This window comes from Echiichthys vipera, assembly GCF_963691815.1.
Source record: "Echiichthys vipera genome assembly, chromosome: 2".
NCBI lineage: Eukaryota > Metazoa > Chordata > Actinopteri > Perciformes > Trachinidae > Echiichthys > Echiichthys vipera.
The window spans coordinates 22425794-22448444 of record NC_139827.1 but is presented as its reverse complement, the minus strand read 5'-3'; the positions used below and the strand labels follow the sequence as shown (position 1 = coordinate 22448444).

The 22651-nt window shown below is 38.9% G+C and overlaps 1 protein-coding gene across 2 annotated transcripts in view; it reads right to left on the bottom strand.

Moving 5' to 3' along the window:
• Nucleotides 1-836: 836 nt before the first annotated feature.
• LOC310960697 (calcium uptake protein 3, mitochondrial-like) overlaps nucleotides 837-22651 on the bottom strand; it is a gene marked incomplete at both ends in the record, with an annotated part of 34578 nt that continues 12763 nt past the window's right edge. Inside the window, 9 exons of one of the 2 annotated variants that reach the window (XM_083932461.1) lie at nucleotides 837-1802; nucleotides 5022-5179; nucleotides 5277-5385; nucleotides 8135-8306; nucleotides 8452-8546; nucleotides 15347-15442; nucleotides 19491-19532; nucleotides 21157-21228; nucleotides 22447-22529. In XM_083932461.1, the coding sequence (XP_083788587.1) occupies nucleotides 1704-1802; nucleotides 5022-5179; nucleotides 5277-5385; nucleotides 8135-8306; nucleotides 8452-8546; nucleotides 15347-15442; nucleotides 19491-19532; nucleotides 21157-21228; nucleotides 22447-22529 (926 nt within the window). Of the gene's footprint in view, nucleotides 1803-2437; nucleotides 2507-5021; nucleotides 5180-5276; nucleotides 5386-8134; nucleotides 8307-8451; nucleotides 8547-15346; nucleotides 15443-19490; nucleotides 19533-21156; nucleotides 21229-22446; nucleotides 22530-22651 lie in introns of those variants that run through there. The other variant, XM_083932462.1, reaches the window with a different exon arrangement.

Here is a 22651-nt window from a genome sequence, read left to right as displayed (position 1 = left end):
GGTGTCAACTCTTTCTGGAAGACTTATTACTTCGGTCCCAACATTGTGACAAACAACTTACCGATGTCGTTAGCAGCTGCTGTGTTTTATCTCCCATGAATGTTTAATTTGAACCGTTTTAACGCAAAGACTCAGGTGTAACACGGCTGTCTTTTCAATTGAAAGTGTTAGCGTAACGGCCAGGTTTCGTTGCGCATGCTCAGTGAATACCAAGGCTTCTTCTTAAAATAGTTTATTCATGCATGAAATGTATCAGGTCCACCAAGGAGACAAACACACGTTGTACAATTATTGCAAACTTGATGAGAATCATTTACATAATGATAGTTAACTTTTCCTACATATCTAGACATCTTCTTTCATTTCAATATTTTCAAAATATATTGTATTTGTACACCAATGCATTCATGATACAACATTAAGACTGGGTGATGAATCACAGTAGCCCAAATGTAATGTTATAAATAAACAGTTTAGTACTTTTGTTAAAAGATACAGTACTGAATCATTGCTGTGAAAGTCTGGTTTGCTAGGCGACGTTTTCAGATGATAAAGGGAATGTAAAGAAGGCACCTATGTGGATATGTAGCCTGGAAATATATATATATAAATATTGTTACGTAAGTAAGACACACAACAGGTTCAAAACATTAAAGAGTCAGTCATGTGAAATATTGAAATTACAATGCAATTGCAATATTACACACAAAAACAATCTCTTCAATCGTCTTTCATGTATTATGCTGGATGTTTATATTCAGGTCAAAGACATCCCCAGTGTTGTAGTAATATCAGGATAATATAGCATCCATATTGTAGTAATAGTCTTTACATACTCTTAAAGTGCAGTTAAAAAGCAACAACTACACTGGCTAGATAAGACCAAACTAAACTCGAGTGACACAAAAGAAATGAAGACAATACATATCCACAATACTTCCATTTAAATCTACACGTGTTCTGCTTTCTGTTAATATAATATTTTACATTGATTTTATTCATGGATAATGTTATCTTTAACAAATCGTTTTTTTGGTGTTTAATTACAGTTGTGCTCTTTCAGTTGTTAGTTCATAATGCAGCAGTTCAGCATATTATTCTGTCTTAAAAACTGCAAATATTATAGTTTTGAAGTAATTAATGTGAAAACATCATTTGGTTGGTAGAACTTCAAAAATGCTGTAACGTTCTCAGTAACATCTATTTCATATGGTTATAAAATGAATACTGTGCATTTGAAGCTGTTCAGAGAAGTAAGCTAATCAGAAATCTAAATAAACTAAAAAAGAAAACAACTGAAAGAAAAAACGCTTGATTTATTCAAATTAGAATTAATAATTTGTTTCAGTTCTAGTGACTGTTGTGAAGGTGCCATGCTGGGAGAGGAAAGTCATATCTTATTTTGTTTATATCCAATGTGTCATACTTGGCATCAGATCAAGACGACTGGGAGAACTGGAACAAAAACATAGGTGATGACTGTTAAGTTGCTCATCATCATCATCATCATCACCATCATCACCACGTAGAGTGCCAGTCGGCTGTGTGCAGGCATGCTAGTTATTATATGTTTTGACGGCCCAATGGATATCTGCCCTCGAAAATACAACGTTGTTAACTTTGCTGGCTGTAAACGTCGGAGTTAAAGTTTTAGTTTAGTCCATCATCAGACTTCTTCCTCTGCTCTCGTTCCCTCTCCTTCTCTACAGCTTCTCCGTGTATCTCTTCCAGAGCCGGTGCACTTGTCTTCTGGCCCCAGAGCGGACACAGCTGGAGAAAGATGTGTGGTCTCGGCCCTTCACCTGGTAAACACAGAGCAAAAGGAGGCACAGTTATGCTCAGAGCCAGAAGTCAGTTATTTAGACTGTGAGTTGTACTAAAGCTGCAGTGATTACAAAATCTACCAATCACAAGGAAATAGAAATTCCGGGGCGTTTTTCCTTTAATTCATCCTCATTCTGGATTCTCCAAAATGAAGAAATACAGTAGAGGAACCAACTGTTGCAACTCTGTACACCTACTGGCACACTGTATGGTGACTTCGGAAATCTGCCCGTTTCCAGGAAGTATGAGCAATGGTTACTGTGACTGTAAAATGTGATGAACAAATCTAGACATGCATGTATTTCTTAAAGAGGCTATGAAGGAAAAAAGTAATTCTGCATGTAACAGGTTGGTTTACTGTAATTAAGAGGTTACCAACTGACCTAACTCAAATGTACCCATGCTGTTAATGCACTGCAGTAGGACCAGGTAATGAGTCAAGTGAAAATGTGAGTGAGAGATGTTAGTCCTATTGCTATTTATGAAAGTCATATTCCAGGTCAAATGGAAGTCTTGGAAGAAAATGACTCAAACTATAGATGGAAGATATAAAAGGATGATATAAAACAATGAATATCATAAACGTAATCCACTTTTCTGTTGTTGGCGATACTTATCTGCCAGCCAGCTCCTTCTTCAGACAGGATTTGAAAGAGGTTGCGCGCTCCACAGATTTATAGCCCTGAGAGGTCAGTGGGAGGACATCATGGCAGAGGAGGACAGAGGAAAGGAAGAAGAAGGGAAAAAAGGTTGATATCAGAGCAGAACAGATGAGGGTGGCAGAGAGAGACGGGATTGAGGGTGCAAGCAAAGAAAAGAGAGAACACTGTTAATAAGCCAAGACTGTGAGGCCAAGATGGCACCCAAAAGAAGCCCTTAAGGAGCACAGAACAACTTCCGGGTTCACTGTTGTGCACTGTTTGTGGAAATTGTAAGCTTTTAATAACCTGGCATCTCATGTACAATATGTTTCATTCACTCATTAATTCATCTTCAACCGCTTGTCCCTATCGCAGGGCTCATTTCTGTTGTTAATCAGGCTTTGAACTGTAGGATGGCATCACAATACACCACAAGAGGGCAGTATCCCCCCTTGGTAACAACACATGAAGTCACTTGGAGTTTTTTATCACTTCAACTCATTTATTGATGTTACCAGCTTCTACCTCAAATATGTAACCCTCCATGGTCAATATTTTTTTAAAGCACAATTATGTCAATATTTAGATGCCTTTGTGTTCCTGTTCAATTAAAATTAGACGTATGGTCGTTAGGCATGTTTAATTAATACTCACAATCTTAATTTATTGTGTCAATTTGAATCTAGTCAGTGCAGTTGCAGAAGCAAGTGTACATGTTGGCCATGATACTTTCAAAGTCCTTTTCCTGTAGCTCCACTTTGGCCACATTATTCATTTCCTGTAATTATCTGAGTTCATTTGCAGTGGCAAAAGGGTGATTATAGCCATTGTTGTTTTAAATCCCCATTACAATGAATGGAAACAACCTATTAAACAGCGGGCGGTCTAGATGTAACAGAGACTGTTCTCCACCTTGGTTTCCCACCAACAGAGCCCCTTTTACAAAAACAACTGTAAGATTGCGTCAGTCATGCAGGTGGTTTGCCCTGTTCAGATTATTTGCTACTGCCTACATTTAGGTAAATATTCAGTTATTGTTTGTTAAAAGAAATTTTATATGAGGATTCTATGTTTCAAAGTTACAAAAAAAAATCTACCTCATAATAAAATACACCACCCAGGTGTATGATTGACCTGGAAATGGTATGGTTTTTGTTTATGCCTCCCAAAAAAAAAGATTTCCTTAACCCGAGTTTCAAGTCTCAAGTCCCAATGACTTGTTTTGATTGCAACTTGGATGTTACAGACCCGTGACTTGACTTGACTTGAGACACGATGACTCAGATAAGTTGTTTGTGTCCATGTTATCTTTTCAGTTTAAATATTAAATATAAAATTTTTTAGACTTTGTCAGTGTTTACATTGCAATTGTCTGTGCAACGTTCCCAGCTATGCAAGCGTATTCTGGGAATGGTATTGTTGTTACTGGATAACTAACGCCAGTCAAGTCAGTCTGACTTTAACTGTGATGGGGAGGGGATATTTTTTTAAATGATAAGAAACTAAGAAATTATTAAGCTTTTATAAAGATGGTGTTGATGATAATACTTTCCAGATTATCAATAATCCCATATTTTTTGGTTCAGGTTGGATGAATTTGCAGAGAATAGCATCAGGTACTAATAGCTTGTACAATAGTGACTTGACTTGGGACATGCTTGAGACTGTCTTTAACTGTGAATTAAAGTCTTTCTTAATACAGAAGATTAAAAGAACATGTAGTACTATATTGAAAAACAATGTAAAAACAAATACAAAATTAATCCTTCTCAATCATCACGTATGACCCACTAGAAGTATGTGTTGGTGTCTGTATCTGCACAGACTCTACCCTTTGCATGGATTTTCTGTTTTCTTCTTATTTTGATCTATCTGGGACGTTTGTGGGTGTCGGCAAAGAGCCCATAACAGCGCCCAGGGTGAGCAGCCCTCTGATTTCCATTCACCATTTTGTCAAGCCCCAGCGAAGTCCGTCTATTTATCCAACACACACATAGAGAAAGGATGAGGCTCTGCAGTCACTCATAATACAACACTGCAACACTATCCAGCATGGTTATGCGGTGAGCGTTACTGCTGTAAAACAATAAGAAAATACGGTTTTATTACTCTGATTCACTGCTTTTTTTTCTAGCTAGCGCTGCTCCCTCTCTTCATTCACTCTGTAGCTAACTCAACCATCTCTGTTCTCTCTTTCTCTGGCCATTAAGCAGGGGAGGAGTGAAGGGGCTGACTTTGAAGGCTTTGTGTTTGCTAACAGTCAGTTACACTTTCTAGGAAATGCTGAATATATCAGTATTTTGAGTGTTTACTGTAAGTATGCACAGTAAACTGCATTCATCTCCATGTATAGCTGCAGTAGCAGACCATAATCTCTAACATCTGTGTTGAGGGAAGCCGATTTCTTTAGGTGTGTGTGACTGGCTTTGATGTTGTCTCCTAGAGTTCTGTTTTTTGGACCTCAGATCGATCGTTTTAAAGCAAACAGTTTAAAGCCTAAGAGTGCTTTTTTTCAACAAGCAGCACTCTTTCTGTTTCTTTTACACCATTCCTCACCCTGGCTCCCCTGTGAAGCCGGTCCTTCATTATTCCGATGAACTCCTTGTAGGAGAGCTGGTCGTCGTGATCCACGTCAAAGATCTTGAAGATGGTGTTTACGAGGTGACGTGTCAGCTTCAGCCCAGTGGCCACATACACCGCTCTTGCAAACTCATCTGGTAGGAGAGAGAGCAAAAAGGTCAGTTGTTCGCCAAGCTAGAAGAAAAAACACACCATTTGTTTGTGACCAGCCACCTGGGATTTTTTCCCTACCTTGTCCAATGGAGCGCGAGGCAAAATTGTACATCTGCATGGCAATGGCAAAGTCCTCAAGGTTGTTAAGAAACTGGAAGAATGATCTGAACTCATCAAATGTGATTCCCTGAAATACAAAAAATTAACATTTGAAGAAAGTGTTTTTTTTCTGGGGAAGAAGAAGCTTGAAAATAACAGTAATGAGTGTTTCAGCACAGATTGCCATCCAAGGGGACATTGACAGACATTCAATGAGGCACATCTACTCTGTTGCTTGAAACATTAACTGAGAGATTCCATGAAAAAGTCCCATTAATGACATAAAAGGTCATTAATGAAAGGACTATGGGTGCATGATATGGAACATTTCAAACCTTGCAGTGTTTCATAACCCTAAAGTGGCTGCATACGTTAATAATACCAAAGCCGTTCAACAAGTAGCTGTGCTTGCCCCATGCTCTTTGCTGTGATTCATGATCAAACTTGTGACGACTACTGTAGATTAATAAACAGTATACATTAAAACAAATCCACACATTTAAACAAATAAGGAAGTGCAGTCCTTGCAGGTTTACAAAGATGCAGAATAAATCCACAGATAAATAGAAAAATAACTAGGTTGCCAAGTATCTTCCCTTATATGGAGAAACAAAGAAGTAACTAAATAGCAGGACAGGCTGACAGATTGTAACTGCAGGTTGTGTATTATACGAAGCAGAGACCAACCTCCTGCTTCTTCCACAGCATGAAAAGGAAAGAAGGGAGGGACAGAAATAGAGTTGGGTTGCATAAGAACTACATACCAATGTATCGACAGATAGATAGATGGATAGATAGGTAGATAGATAGATAGATAGATGGATGGATGGATGGATGGATGGATGGATGGAGGGATGGATGGATGGATGGATAGATAGATAGATAGATAGATAGATAGATGGATAGATAGATAGATAGATAGATAGATAGATAGATAGATAGATAGATAGATAGATAGATAGATAGATAGATAGATAGATAGATAGATAGATAGATAGATAGATAGATAGATAGATAGATAGATAGATAGATAGATAGATAGATAGATAGATAGATAGGTAGATGTAGCTTACATTAAATTAATAGCAGTAGCTAAGTTCACTTGTGTGTGCATGTGTGTGTGTGTGTGTGTGTGTTTGTGTGTGTGTGTGTTTGTGTGTGTGTGTGTTTGGTGAGGTGAGGTGAGGTAGTGGAGCGCTGAAGTGTGGAGAGCCACAACAGCTTCAGGCAAAGACAGTGTCGGAGAATTACGGACGCCCTAGATGGCTGGAAGGCGGGAGCACCCCTATAACAGGTGAAGGAAATTAAACGGATAAAGGACAGGGTAAAGGCATCTGATGTTATCTAAAGAAAAAAAAATTACGATCCTAAGTCCCGGTCAAAACTGTGTTGTAAAAAGGTGCATTGTTCTCTAATTGAACAGATTACTACTACCATGTGGCTATTCTGCAGCTCTTTTGTATTTTTTCCCGGTTTACTGAATCTAAAACGGAAGCTGCAGTCCATACTAAACAAGAACCCAGTAAACTCATAAGAATTTCAATCCAAAAAGGCAAAACAGCAGATGCCTCGTCAGGGAATCACAATTAATACAATGGGATATAATCATCATCAATCATTTATATACTACAGAATACATTATCATACTTATTTTGACAGCCCTACAGCTACAATTAAGTATTCAGCCATTAGCTTACACAAGCCCTACATTAGACTAAGTTTGTCAAACACAAAAATACTTCAAAATATTCACAAGTGCATTGCTTCGACATGTGATAGTAGCCGTGGACAGCCATTGGCTGAAAACACATTTGAAAAACCTTTTCATTCCTCACTGCTTCATCCAGCTCTCATCTGCACCAATCGTGGACTGCAGTGTTTCTAGCTTCACCTTTTAATACTGGATCAGTGTGCTAGGCTCCTCAACAGAGGGGTAATAAGAAAACTGGAAAATATGAGATGGTTCCATTGGTATCATCAACAACTTTCAACAACGTAATCTAATGTGTAACGAACTGAACCGAACTAAACTGCTTGGTGGAAACAAATTGACAAATAGTCAACGTGAACTCAAATTAAAGTGTAATTCTGGCGCAAAATCATCCCATGGTCTTTTTTGGCATTTACATACATCAAATAAGCCACCGAGACAGTTTTTTTCATGTATGAACTATTAACGGAGAAATCAGGTAGTCGCTAACAGCCGAACGTGGCTAACATTGACTAGCTTGGGGCAGCACAGTGAAGGCATTAAAACCGCTTTTTTAACCACTAATAAAATGAAACCAAACCTCTACAGTAGCATGATAAGTATCCCTATGCATAAAACGATGCACCAACAACGTAGTTAGAGAACCCAGAGTTTATTAAAAGAGTGTTTTAAAAGATTTATCTTCTAGCCAGTACCAGCTCCTCTCGTAGTAAAGTCCATTCAAGTCAATTACCAAATGCAATCCAAAAGGAAGGAGCCCATTGGTGCTTCATTTTATGTGTCGGGATATTTATGATGCAACTGCAGAGGTTTGGTGTTATTTTGAGCAATATTTGTGGTTAAAAAAGTCGTTTTAATGCCTTCACTGTACTGCCCCGAGCTAATCAGCCAAATCCAGCTGTTAGCATCTCTGCCGGATTCTCCATTAATAGTTCAAATACGGAAAAAACTGTCTTGATGGCTTATTTGATGTATGAAAGTGCAGAAAAACACCATGGGATGATTTTGCACCAGAATTACACTTTAACTGGGATGTGATGATTAGAGATGTTGTGTATGTTGTACAGCTGTGGATTCGTCTGTGTCCTCCTCTCAATAAAGAATTGTGTGGATGTATGGGCTGTACCTTCTCGTCAGGTATACAGTGGCGGACATTCTCCAGGTAGGCACTGATGTTCTCCACATTAGTGAAACGAAGCAGGATTTTGGCAAAGTCTTCTTCACTGATGGTGGTCATCCCTTTAGAGTAAGTCAGAAATTCAATTTCCAACACCTCTGTTTGAAGGTTATCCATAAACCTGAAAAAAAAGGACAGGAAGAAAAGGAGAATAAATAGATTCTACTCAAAGATTCATCAAAAGAAGCAAGTTACTATCTTGTGATTCGGCTAATACTGTTTATAGCATTAGCGCACATTTTATGCTGTTAAATATGTTTTTGTACCTGTAGAAGTCATCAAAAGTAAGCTCTGCCTTCCCTTTCTTCCCAAAGAAATGGACCAATAGGGTGGTGTCAATCGTGATACTCTCATCTGCTCGCTATGTATCATCAGAGAGGGAAGAGCAGTAAGTGACCAATCAATAAACATCAAACACTGTGGAAAGAAGCAGTGGGCGGGACAAATCCATCATCAATCTAACATGGCAGCTGTGGTTTCTGCTGCACTTGTGCAGAACGTGCACTGGATGAGTAACAACAAACTGTCAATCAAACCAATCAGCTCAGACAAACAGTCAGCGGCCATCATGGCATCAAACACACCGGTCTAGGCAGCAATAATGTTTAAGTTGAATGGGATAAGTAAATAACAGGCAGGTTCAATTCATTGCCACCATGATGGCATAATTAAACATGGTGGAAACATTTCAAGGTCAAAGCTTTCAGTACAATAAAGTATGTCAGAAAAAAATGAATGGGTAATATGGGGTAAATTAGGTAAAATAGAAATTATAATAATTGATCATCCTTATCATTGCTGTTTTGAAAGCAAAGTAAGGAAATAAAATGAGAGGTATGGAGCTATTTTTCCCATGCTGCCTAGACTGGCGAGGAGTGTCGCTGTAGCAGCATGTAACACAGGCCGCTACAGGTCTGGTGAAAAAGACACAAGAAGTGCTCAGATAGCAGTACACAAAAAGACACAGAGACAATGAGAAACAGAGTCATGCAAATGGTCACTGAGCCGAGGCTACGAGGGTGAAGAATGCAGGAAGAAGGAGGACAGAGTGGGAGTGTATAGTCAGGCAGAGAGAAACAGACGAGATGAGAGAAAGAGAGAAGAGGGAAAGAAGAAGAGAACTGAGGCAGAGACAGACAAATGGATAACATAAAGCTGCCAAACACACAGAGACACATTGAAGCCCCCACATCCCCATGCACTTCTCTGCTAATGCCACACTGACACACCCGTACACAACCTCATTTCACAAACAGCGGCACAGAACGAAACCCACGTTAAAAAAAATTCCACCTTTTTCCGCCAACGGACGAGAATCATTGTGTCATAGTTGTTAAATCTTTAGTCTGTTTGCATACTCTTCAATCTTAGCTCCTCAGGGTTCACTCAACAGTTTGCAAGTGTGTGTTTATTCAATGATCCTGGTCATTTGAAACCCATTCAACAGGATTTGAGATGTTTGTTGTCATGCTATAATCTGTTGCTTCACATTTTTAGTAATCCCCATACAAAACAAGGGGACATAAGTGAGTTTTATGAGCCTTTAAGAAAAACGGTGCCTGATTACGTATGTCACAGTTTGCTTATGTTTATGCTCCCTAACATACAGAAAAAGGTGATTGAGCAATTCCAGAAAAGACTCAGCCAGCTTCAGTGTAGAAAGAGAGGATGTCAAACACCCATCTTTTTTCTCTCTCCCTGCCATGCCCCACCCAGCCAACCCAAAACCCCGCCCCCTCCCTGCTGTCCAATCCATGGCCATGCTGAGGTATATGCAGACATAAGATCGGGTGGAATCTCATGTTCGTCTAAAGAGGAAGAGCATTTATGCCATTTCCATCATCAGCATAATTATCATCATCATCATCATCATCATCATCATCACTGCCACGATGCCATTTCTACCTCAAGAGTAAAATCCTAAAATCCGATGTGGGACAAGAAGAAAATGTCAAACAAGACGACACAGGTTTACAAAGGCAAACTATACCAGATTCACATCTTAAGCAGATGCTGTAGTTGTGACATAAAATTATATATTCAGTCTAGCAAAAAAAGCAAAAGCAAATGACTAACTGAAGTGCAGGGATAATGATGGGCAGAATGGTTCGCATATTGATCTGGATGAGACCACCTTAAATACTGTTTAGCGTTCTAGTTAAGTTCCAAGATTTCAACAAATTTAGGAGAACATTTTTCTGTTATTATGGTGAAAGTGATGTAAAAAAAAAAAGACTGACGATTATTTTTTGTAAATGTAAAAGATAGATCAGTGGTTCCTCATCAAAGGTTACATATTTCTATGCCCTGTGACGACTTCATTCCAATAATGTTATGTATTTACTGTTTCATGTGAATACTTGTTAGAGGCACGCCAAGATAAAACTGCCCAGTAAGATAAATGTCTAAATAATCCTCTTCCCTAACTTGTTGATCATATCTTCCCGGGTTGGGAACCACTGGGATAGTTGATTAGTAGACTAAAAACTCAACTGGCAAAAGCCCATTATGTAAGCATTCAAAGCAGTCAGCCAAATCACATTATGGGTCTTTGGGTACTTATTTCCACAAGCGTATCTACAGTGGCATGTAGTAGATTAAGGCACTAACACAAAATGCCTTGCAGTAAGGCAGTGTAATGGATACAGATTTGTAATTCACAGGATAAAAATGTCTTCTGGGAAACAAACATTAAAAAGTAAACCCTTTGCTGGGGCCATCAGCATTTTGTGTGAACATTCAGTCTGTTTCTGATTCACTATGCAGTCTGGTCTTACAGTCTTCGATTAGGAAGATGTTCTTCATATAAACACAGACAAACTGAAACAGCTCCAGACTTCATTTCAGTGTCTTGTTTTCTGTGTCTCACTTATTCGAAGGTCTTTTCATTAAGCCTATGATTACGGACAAACAGGACAAAAATGCTTTTGCTCTTTTATCTTGTAACTGACGCATTACTGATGGCTTTATGACACATGAGCGGTGCATACAACTAGACAGTGTCCAGGTGGTGTGTCTCTGCCTCTCTTACCTCCTTCCACCATATCCCTCCTATTCTTTCCATAAACTTAACTTTGTTTTGCTCTTCCAGTGTTAGGAGGGCTAAAACAAGAGACCGGTAGACTAATGTCAATTATTTGTTAATATTTTGTAAATGCATACATGTGATTAATGAAAATGTAATAACTCTGGTCCTTTTATAAAAAAACATGAGGTTATAAATATTAAACGGAGAGTAAATCCGGCAGGTGATTTAAGTTTACATAGATTCAAGTGGTGAAAAATGGTAGTGCCCTTTGGCAGTGGTGTTAGATTTCAGTTGAACTGCATAAACTAACAAGAGAGGTTATTGATATTTGGCTGCTGTGTATCATGGGAAATCTGTGAAATCAATTCAATCAAATATGGAACCAGAAGTGGTCATCATCGTCATGCTATTGATCAACTGTTGTATCCTCCCTATCTCTACTAAAAGCTGCATCCACCGTTTTTGTGCCATTTGCTGGCAGAACAAGCTGTAAACACAGCATTGTGATATTATCACCTAATAAAGATGGTGAACGTGTTAACACACATTTGGAGTTATGTGTCTGAGTATTCTCTCTCTCTTCCATTTTGTTGCATTCTGCTCAGTTTCGTTCTCCAGCAACTCCTGAGGGGTTATCTGTCTCTTTAAATGCATCACTATGTTCGCCAGCTAGTTGCTGGGCCTACTGTTTGGTGTTGATCAGGTAGTGTGCAGTCGCTTTTATCTGTTGCACTGAAAACAGCTGCCTGCTGCTGCTGAAAATAAGACCAAAACAGTAAAGCTGTGGGCCATCAAACTAAAACAATGATATTAATGAGTGAAACATTTTGAATTACACAGTCATTAGATCCATTGTTAATATAAAAATTACGGCTAATAAATAAACTTCTCATTGTTCTGTGGTGGTAAGTCTTTGTCACTGCACATAATGCATATCAGAAGGTTCAATAAAAATACTGGTATTAATACCAACACCTTGGGATTGGTGAATTACAGCATTCTACTCTGGATGACGGTTTTTAAATCAATAAAATCATTTTTAAATCAGCATTTTGTGTCAAATTATTGATTTCTTTAGTAAGCAGCTCCGAAATTAAACCCCTTCAGAGTGATGCAAAACCTTTTTCCTGCATCATCCTGTCAGGGTTTCATTCACAATAATGACTTGCTGGCTCAACATTATCTCTTACGCGCCGGTGTGCTCACAGGTAAGACGTAATGCCAAACCGATCATAACAAGTGTATCATTCCTGGAAGTGTGGCAGCACCAATGTGAGCTCATCATCCCCATGAAGACGTAATGGTTACCACACCCACGAGGCACGAGCCAACACCTGGTGTATGCATGTGTCTATTTGTCCATCTGTGTGAGTTTGTGTGTCTGTGAGCTTCAACAGACTTTGATCATGAAGCTGAAGGTAAAAACAGTAATTACTGATGTAAACACTAAACGGTCTTCCTCATCCTCCCTATCTGTGAGTAATGCCTTGGAGGAATAGCTTATTGTTGGTCTTTAGTCAAGTCAGTCAGACTGTCAGTCAGTCACTCCTTCCTGGGTAAAAACAGCTAACCCTCCTTCTTCTCTCTCCCTGCACCAACCATTTTTTATCTCCCATCTTTCTTTTTCTTTCCCCTCGTATCACTTCTTTCCCTCTCAACCATTCTCTGATTTCCTTTCTCCCCATGCTACCCGTCAATGCCTCCTTCGCCTGACAAATATAGAGGTGATTTGCTCTTTGCCTCCCTCCCTCCTTCTCAGCCTGTCAGTCAGTCCCTCCTTCTCCAGACAAAAGCAAAGAGGTATAATGGTGACTAATCTGTTGAGTAAACACCTCTTTCTCTAAATACAACCTGCTTCTTTCTTTTCCCCTAAATGCGTTTCCCGAACTCCTTCTCTCTCCACCCACTTTGTTCCTTAACATTTGTTCTCTCTGATGACCTGTGTCATCTTCTCACCTGTTTGTTGTCTCTGATTTTATCTCTTCCCTTTTTTTCTTTTCGCCCTCAGGTTTTCTACTTATCTGATCCTGTGTTCTTCAGGATGTGTTACAATTCCAACGTTGTCTTTCTCTTTAATTTATCCTCTTTTTCTTTTATTTGTGTCCGCATGTGTCACATTTTTTCTTTTCTACAGTTATGCCATTTGTCCTGTTTGTCTGTCTTTTCATTTTCCAAACACCCTATGTCTGAGTCTGTTCTGTCCGTCTGACATCCCACCAGATGAAAGGCTGCTCGTTGTAAATACAAGGTCAGTCACATTACGTTCCACTGTCATTATCTCCACCTCAGCTTCCGCTGCCACCACAGCACATAGCCTGTCATTAGTCACTTAGCTTGCTAGCTCTGTTAGCTGTTAGTAATCGTTACCAACAGCTTCACCTTGTGTTAGACTTATCGGAAAGTCAATCTGAGTTTCTGCAGTTAGACAGCATTTTTACCTGTGTTAAATGTTTTGATTTTAGTCCTTTTTGTCTGTTTGTTTCCCAAAATGTTAAGCCACAGTAGTGCTTTGGCTGTAGAGATGGCAATGTGTTGGTTGGTCCACCACTGTAGTCCAGACTAAATTATTTCGACAACTATAAAATGGATTGCGATTAAATTTTATACAGATATATACTTGTCCTCAGAGGATGAATCCTACTGACTTTGGTGATCCCCTCATTTTATCTCTACTGTCACCCAGAGGTTGGCTTTTCTTTGTTTTTTAGTGAAATGTCGCAGACATGAAATTTGGAACAGACATTTATAATCCAAACAGGATGGATTGTAATAATAGTTACTTTGGTGATCCCCATATTGATAAGGATATATGTCAGTATTCTGACACACAACACATGGTAAACATTCTATCTGCTTAAAATCAACACTATTGTTTTTAGCATGCTGACATTAGCAACATTAGCTCAAAGCACCACTACGTAAAGCCTCACAGAGCTGCTGGCATGGCTGTGGACCCTTGTTTTTGTTTTTCTATTATGTCTCTCCAAAATTATCCAACGTTTGATAAGTAACATTAAAGATGTATACTCTTTGAAGGAGAGGCTTTTGAGTTTTCAATAGGCTGCTAGCAACAGGTAGTTCAGGTCACCATTTGGTTTGAAAATGCTGAAGTATAGAAGCAGATTACTGTAATTCAAAAATACTAATTCATTCTACATGATTCAGTGCGGTGCTATAATGACCAGAGATTTTGTACATGCTCTATAGTCGGCCTTATTATCATTTTACTAGTAGCATTAAACATGTTGTGATGTAAACCCAATATGATTTGACACCAAAGCTACGACACTAGCCACAACAAAGCACAGATAACAGGGCACAGATACACATACAGAAGCATAACGAAGAGACCAAAAGACAGAGGGCAGGCGAGAAACAGAATATGCACATTACAATATCTATAATCTAACTACCATTACTGGATCAACACGTCACACCAATACAATAGGCAAGATTATTTAAAACAATAATACAACAAGTATTTAGAAGTTTTTGTCATGTATATGTTCATCAGGAATAAGTGAGTGACACTATGAGATGGGGGAGACACTTAGAACATTTGGAGGAGCCTCAAGTTAATTTTCCACAACTTTCTCTCAGTTTAGAATAGATCAATTTGATGAAATTTGTTGAAAGGAAGTCTTCTAGAGCTCATCCAAACGAATGATGAAAAATGATTTCACATGAAGAAAAAGGAATGGAGGGATGTACTTTTTGTACCTTACTTGGTTTATAAAACAGTGAGGTAGAAGTACACAAGATATGGAGTAATGTAAATTATAAAGTAATGTTTAGAAAAAAGAAAGTCTATGTCAATAATCAGTATCAAGCCAAACAAGAATAAAATATTTATGAGGATCATAACCTTTTACAGTCGGCCCATATTGACATATATTGTGGGCCTTTCTTCCATTTTAGCCATGAAAAAAAATCAAGTCCAGATTAAGGTTTTTAAAGTTTTTATTTTTGAAGGAAAACATTGGTTTTATTCTGGCCAAGCTTGATGCAGCTACATTATTCTAGATCTATGGGGCTAGTTGGAGGGTCAACATTAACTACAGGGAACTGAAAAGGAGGGGTGAAGGATGAAGAATGGAGGGATGTAGGGACACAGGACAGTTGGGTCTGTGTACCTCCGCCAGGTCAGAAAAGAGGACTTGACTGGCACTTCGTCTCAGAACGTCCCAGTAACTCCGCGCCACAAACTCCTGACTGTCTTTTTTTAGCACCTGCAGGAGCGGTCAAGCGGGGCCAGGGTCAGTTCACCTATAACTCAACCACTTCAGGAAGTAAACTTCAGCTTCCAGTATTCACTCTATCAAATCTCAATACATACAAACACATTCATGAGTTTGATTTACTAAAGAGACATGTACAGACCATATACTGCATATTACATAATAATGCATTAATAAATAGTAAATTATTGACCAGAATGATACTGATGCAGCTTCTGGTGCTCATTGAACTGCCTAATATGGGAGGCCTCATCCATTCTGTTAAATTATTTGCTAACCCTACATTGATTAAATTCAGTGTTGGAAAATGGCAAATACAACTACTGAGGACAAAAGAAAATTAATTTTGATTTAACTATAAATTACCTATCCCCCATCCACTGTAATAAGCCCAAGTGTATTATTGTCAAACAAAACAGGAATGAATTGAGGAAGGGTCAGATTTAGACAAACAGCCTTGATTTACATAACAATAAGGGCTATCTATGTGGAATCTGACCTTTATATCTACATCACCAAATCTACCATGTCTTGTTTTGCTGAATCAACACTGAACACAAGCAAAATCTGAAAAAAGAAATCCACATCGAATTGATCTCTGAAGCAAATACACAATTCTTTCAAAAGCCTGCCACCTTTGTTAGTGAAGCAGCTGAACATATTGCTGTCCCCAGTGGCACAAATAGAGCTGTTGGTATCCTGCCTTTATAAAAGACAGCAACAGTGCTGATCTCCTGACCACCCACCTTGTCTGTCTCTCCAGGGAGAACGCAGCAGCAGCCATTTTAACATGACCCTGCACTGCTCTTAACTTCAGTGACAATGCACCTATCCATCACAACACTGACAGGATGAGGAGCATCTGTATGTGTTTGTGTGTGTGTGAGAGAAAGAGAGAGCGAGAGAGAGAGAGAGAGAGAGAGAGAGAGAGAGAGAGAGAGAGAGAGAGAGAGAACACTCATAGTGTAAGACTAGTGGCTGGTAGTCTACAATTACTTCTGTACACATTCTCCTGTCATTTTTGCTGCACTGTACTCCATCTCCATTAGTGAACATTCATGACCACTCAGGCTACATCCACACTTCTCCATCCACACAAGCGCTTTAACTCCGTATCAGAAAAAACCTCCGTCCATATTAACATGCCCGAAGACGTATATCACATAAAAATTGACGTACAATAGGCATGCACGTTCTGGTGTAAACAGGAAGCAGATTGGATCGATTGTATTCCTAATGTCTTCTTTATTCATTTTGAAAGTTAAAGTTTCTTCTAGTCAGACAAATTAGTTGTATGGTAAGGATGTCCTCTTACCTTTTCTTAGCTGACAGTTTTGGCTGTACTCCAGCCGTCCTCAGAGCTGCTGTTTTCTTCCGGGTATGCCGTGAAACTGTCAGCTAAGAAAAGGTAAGAGGACATCCTTACCATACAACTAACTTGTCTGACTAGAAGAAAGCAGACTGTCTGACATTACTCTGTGAGTGAAAATACCCAAATACCTACGGAGGAAGAATAGCAATGGCGAAAAGAGTTATTTGCTTGAACTGACGACGAGGTAGAAATGTAACCGAAAGTAACATGAGTAAAAGGCGATAAAAGGCATAAAAGGTGGAAAAGGGGGGTAAAAGGTGGTAAAGATGGTGGAAAACAGATTTGAGATGTTGCAAAGTAATTACAGCCACATAACAGAGTGGTGTTATTCATTCCCATGGTAACGGGAAAGGTGCACCCACAAGAAGGATGAAATCGCAAAAGGTAGGTAATGTGACTAGGCCTAGCTAGCTGATAATCCAGACTGACAGTGACTATTAAGAAGACCCAATCGGGAAGCAAACGTGGTCGTTACCCATCAAGACAAGTGTTTTTAAAAAAACTGGATCAGCAGTGTTTCCAAATGTCTCTCCATTTTAGAGGCTCAGAAATGCCTGAGTAGTGTGGACATGCATGCGTAGCAAAAGATATACGCTTCAAAACAAAAACCTATACGTGTGGATGTAGCCTCAGGCTGGGCAAACTAAGTGGTTATCATTGAATCTTAAGGGGAAATTAGGGGCTACGTGTTCTTTTCTGTACAATATATATAAGGCATTTTCATCATGTTGATTTTGGTTTCCAGCTTTTTATGTGATCAAGTGAATCTGTAATGAGTTTTTCTTTTTCTATCTTTAAAAGATAGTCTTAATTGTATGTAAAAGAACTAATCTTGATCTCAGTTGAGTGTTGCTGTTGTTTTAATATGTTTAATTTTGGATGCCCAACCACTCAGCAGGCAGATGAAACCTGTTTTCTTAATATAAAGGTGAATGTGCTCACACAAGAGAAGCAACTTTCTGTCTGTAGCCCGGACCTACTTCAATAAAAATCTCCAGCTCTCTCTCTGTGCTTTAACAACACACACACACACACACACACACACACACACACACACACACACACACACACACACACACACACACACACACACACACACACACACACACACACACACACACACACACACACACACACACACACACACACACACACACACACACACACACACACACACACACAGCCAAACAAACACCACATGTCCTAAAACAGTCTAAAATGGACAGTGTCTGATTGTGTTCAGAGTGCCTAAAGTCATTCTAAATCACATCACTCTCTTTTTGTAAGAGATCATCCCTCCTGACCCCTTAAATCTATTACTCCTCCGCAGCCATCGCTCACTCCATTCACCCCACCCTCTGCCATCATACCTCGATCAATCACACAGCTGACCTGACAGATGGACACCCTGTCTTCAAGGAAGTCCCTCTCTATCCCGCTTATTCTTTCTATCCATTCATCCTTTCAAGGACTCTACTGTGGACGTTTTACTGACAACAGAGGATCAGGTGGACTGGGTCAGGGTTAAGGCCTTTTCAAAGACCAGGTCAGGACACAAAAATGGCTGACAGAGGCATTAAACACAGTCCTCTAAGTATCCACATATAATTGACATTTACACCCAACAAACCTACCAGAGTCCCCAGAATGGAGGAAGATAGTCCCAACTAAACAGGGGGAATTGCACCTGATTGGCCAGATGTATTATTGTGATAATCTGTCAATGGAACTTGCATATTACATGGATTTATTATGCCTAATAATCCCAGTCCTCATACCTGCCTCCATCCATTTATCTATCTCTTCAATATTTATACCATACAACTGTATTGTGGCAGGGGCAGCAATGTATGTTTTGTGGGAATTGCATCCTTTTAAGGTTAGGTTGAAGGGAGATTATATGTTCCAAACAGTTTAACATTTTCAGAAATACTATTATTTGGTTCCTTGCTGAGAGTAAGAGAAGATTGATACCACTTGTGTGTCTGTAGTAAATATAAAGCTTGCACCAGGTGACTCTGAGCTTAGCATAAAGACAGGAAGTATGGGTAAACAGCTAGCCTAGTTCTGTCTTAAGTTAAAAAATCAGTCCGACTATCAGGCAAAGTGACTTCCTGGAGTCTTGACATCATCATGAGGCGAGCAGAGACATAACCCCCCATTACATTTTTATAAAAAATCATCTTGATATAACAATTTTGTTGTCAAACTCACGCCCTCTTGACTTAAGTCATCTGTTTATGTTCCTCACTTCCATTTCTCTTCTTGTGCATGTGTTTGCTCAAGCTAAACAGCCAAATCAAAGCTATTACTCTCACCAATGGGTTTTACTGTTGATACAACATTCTGAATTGGCTGAAAAACCGCAGAGAGCGGTGGAGCCTTATATTTAACGGACAGATGTGGAAGTATTATTGATTTTTTTGACCTTACCCTTGTTAAGGCTAAGAAAGCAGTAGGTATATTTGACAGTATTTAATTATTACCAACAAAAACTGCCACACATACCCCCCCCCCCCCCCCCCCCCCCCCCCAAAATAAAACCATGCAGCATGTATTAACCTAGCTGACAGAAACAGCTAGCTCTCTGTTTCTCTGTTCAACCTTCTATTAATTTCTAAAGAAGAGAAGAAAGGAGACTAAGGCGTTATGGTTTGGGATACATACGCTGTTCATGGGGGCAACCTGATATCCATAGAGCTGCATACTCTAATACACAGAGAAGGAGGAGGACAGAGCATGCAGTCAGAGAGGAGGAGGGAGGAAGAGAGAAAGTCATGTTAGTACATGCAGAGAGGCTGTGGATACACTGCAGAGGGATGTGTCATTTTAAACACATCTGTGATTACATTTTAGGCCAACACACACTTTGCATTACAGTGCTTTGCACTGTACTCAGAAACGAACTACGAAACTGTATGTGTGTGGGGAAAAGTGTTCATCATCTTTCCTTTATTTGAAATTAACTGTAAATGTTATTGAAAGCACTACCTATAAGTTGAAAGTTTTACTTGGAAGGATCTATTATATCTATTATAGTAATTAATATCCATCCAATACTGGGTTTTTGAGAAAATACCTGTATTTATCTGTAATATCTGTATTTGTTTCATTGGAAAATTGTATATCTGCGATATATACTGTCAAAAATAAAAAATAAAATAACATATATTCTATCACAATTTCAAAAAGCCTGCCACCACACTGCATTACAGCAATATTTGCATAAATTGGATGAGACTTTATGTTCTGATGCTTGCATGTTGTGTTCATTTTGCACTAAAGGTCTTAATAAAATACTCAGTTTTCATTTGTCAAATATTTAACACACGAGTACACAAACTTAAAATGTGGGTATTTCGTATGGAATACTATGTATATTTATTGAATTACAGGTAAATATGCTATATCATTATATACGTATATTGTTATGAAGATATGAAATGATCTATATGTGGATAGAAGATTTTGGCCAAATCGCCCAGCCCCATACCTGCCTATAATTATATTTTTACATTAACATATAACAAAAACATATTTTTGACAAGACTCCTTTGAATTTGTTTTTAAAAGAACTGAAAATAAAGTCTCACTGTTTGCAAATTACCTCTAAAAATCTTTGGCATTTCTGTAATGACATACTACTGTACCGTATATGCAGGAATAGATATGTCTGTAAAAACCTAATGTTCAACCAGTATGACTGATTCATCATTTGGCTCTAATTCTACAAGCAGGATTTATGGATTATTACGTTTAAATTTGCGATCAAGCTTGCAGACGTAAACATATAAAGCATAATTCAGTGGGGAAAAGCAAGGTGACCTGAGTTGTTCCAAAGCTTCAATCACAGGAGTGTTGAAAAGGACAAATTATTTTAAAAGAGTATCCGATTTAACAAGTACACTGTAAAAAACAGAAGAGATACCACATTTCTTCTATTAGGCAGCATGCACTCATACTGTACATGGTGACATGAAGGGTTTAGCTAACTTGAATACTTGCTGAAATACAGATGACAATTACTTGGATGATGATGTGTCATTTTCAGTACATCCACCACAGCTTTCATTTTCGGGCATTCTACACTCAAGGATGTATGAAAATGTCCTTTAAAGAGGGAAGTAACTTTTCAATAATGGTTACTTAACCTACAGGGCATTTGAAACGTTTACCCCACTCAAAATAGCAGCATTACTGAAGTCCATGTCCATAAAGAAGGAATTGTTGGCTGTGCTATGGATGATTAGTGATTTAATTTGACTTCCTTAGAAATGTGCCTCTCCTCAAACACACAAACTCTACCTCGTCCCCACGTTACCAGCTGTCTTACCAACTGTGCTGACTTCTCAGCATCTCCTTTCCTCCCTTTCTTCTCATTTTTCTTCCGGAAGATCTCCTGAAGCTGTGAAAAGAGAAAGAATGAGGATCTTGTTGACAATTCAAAGCCAGATTCAAAGCATTAGCAAAGCTTAAATGTTGTACAAACAGTTATATACTTTTTCATGCTGGTCCATGACTAGATTCAATTATTGACATGTTAACAATTATGATTAAGAGAGTGTTGGTCTTATGGTCACATATATAAAATCAATGCTGAGTCACAGCTGGCAGAAAGTTGTAGCTGTATTAATAGTTCTTGATTTGGAGAGTAAGTGGTCATTGATTTGTAATTTGCTTTCAATATAAAGGCCCAGGAAAGTATCATCATCTGCTGCCTTTATAGTGTTTAGACTTAATTGTTTTTAATGAATCCATTTTTAATACTAATTTGATTACCATACAGAACTCAAGTTAGCCTAATGAGACCATCCTGATCTCACAAGCCCCATTGTATTTTACCTGCAGAGCAGTCTGGTAATGTGCAACAGAGAAAATTTGGAGCCGTTTACCAAGCGAACATCCAATGTGAGTTGGTTTTGAGGTGGATTTAAGTGTGAGAAACAAGAAGTGACTGTTCAGTGTAAACAACATGGCAGCTTCCGCAGAAGAGATGAGTGCAGCTATCGAGCAAGACACTCGCTAACATTTTTTTCTCTTGCATCCTTCGGTTGGAAAATGGACCTTTTACTACAGATGTAATTTTTGGCAAAGTCTGAATACAAGACAGCAGAAAAAACCTGAGCCTATTGCCATACCTTCGATGTGGGAATGTTTTCTTTGGTCCTGCACCTGCCCACACCCACAGGATCTTCAACCATTACCACCCACTCCCGCTGATATACCATCCCACTGCCACCAGCCTCCACATGGGTTCTGATCACTTCCTGCCTGCAGCAGGGTTTTCAATTGAAAATCTGTTGGTCCCCTCCCACAGGGAAGGTAAGACACGTGCAGCCCTCATAGGTTTTTGATCACAAGAAACGCTATTACAATTAGGCTACTCATATTTTTCATAGGCTGTATTTAGAAAAAGTGAACTGAAAATCAGCTTTTACATGTTTTAAATGTAACAAAAAGCAGCCTCATCATACTGAAAGGCGGTAGTAAGGTACATAAAAACATTCACTGTCCATCCCTGTTTCACTGATAAAGTAAATATCTTTAATATCCTAACCTTGCCCTATTCATGTTAATAATTACTATCATGGGATGGATTGTAATCTTTGAATTAGAGACTCACCACCAAGAACTCCCTCTTGTCCACCATCTGGTTGCCGTCTGCATCAAACATATTGAAAGCAATCTTAAAGCCAGCATGGGGCTCTGGAGAACAGAGAGGAGAGTACATAGGGTGAGTGTGTGTATGTGTGTTAGAGGCAATTCTAAATCCAGAAATAGCATGGGAAGAGGTGGCATATAGGCTAGACTTCTAAAGCACCCATTTC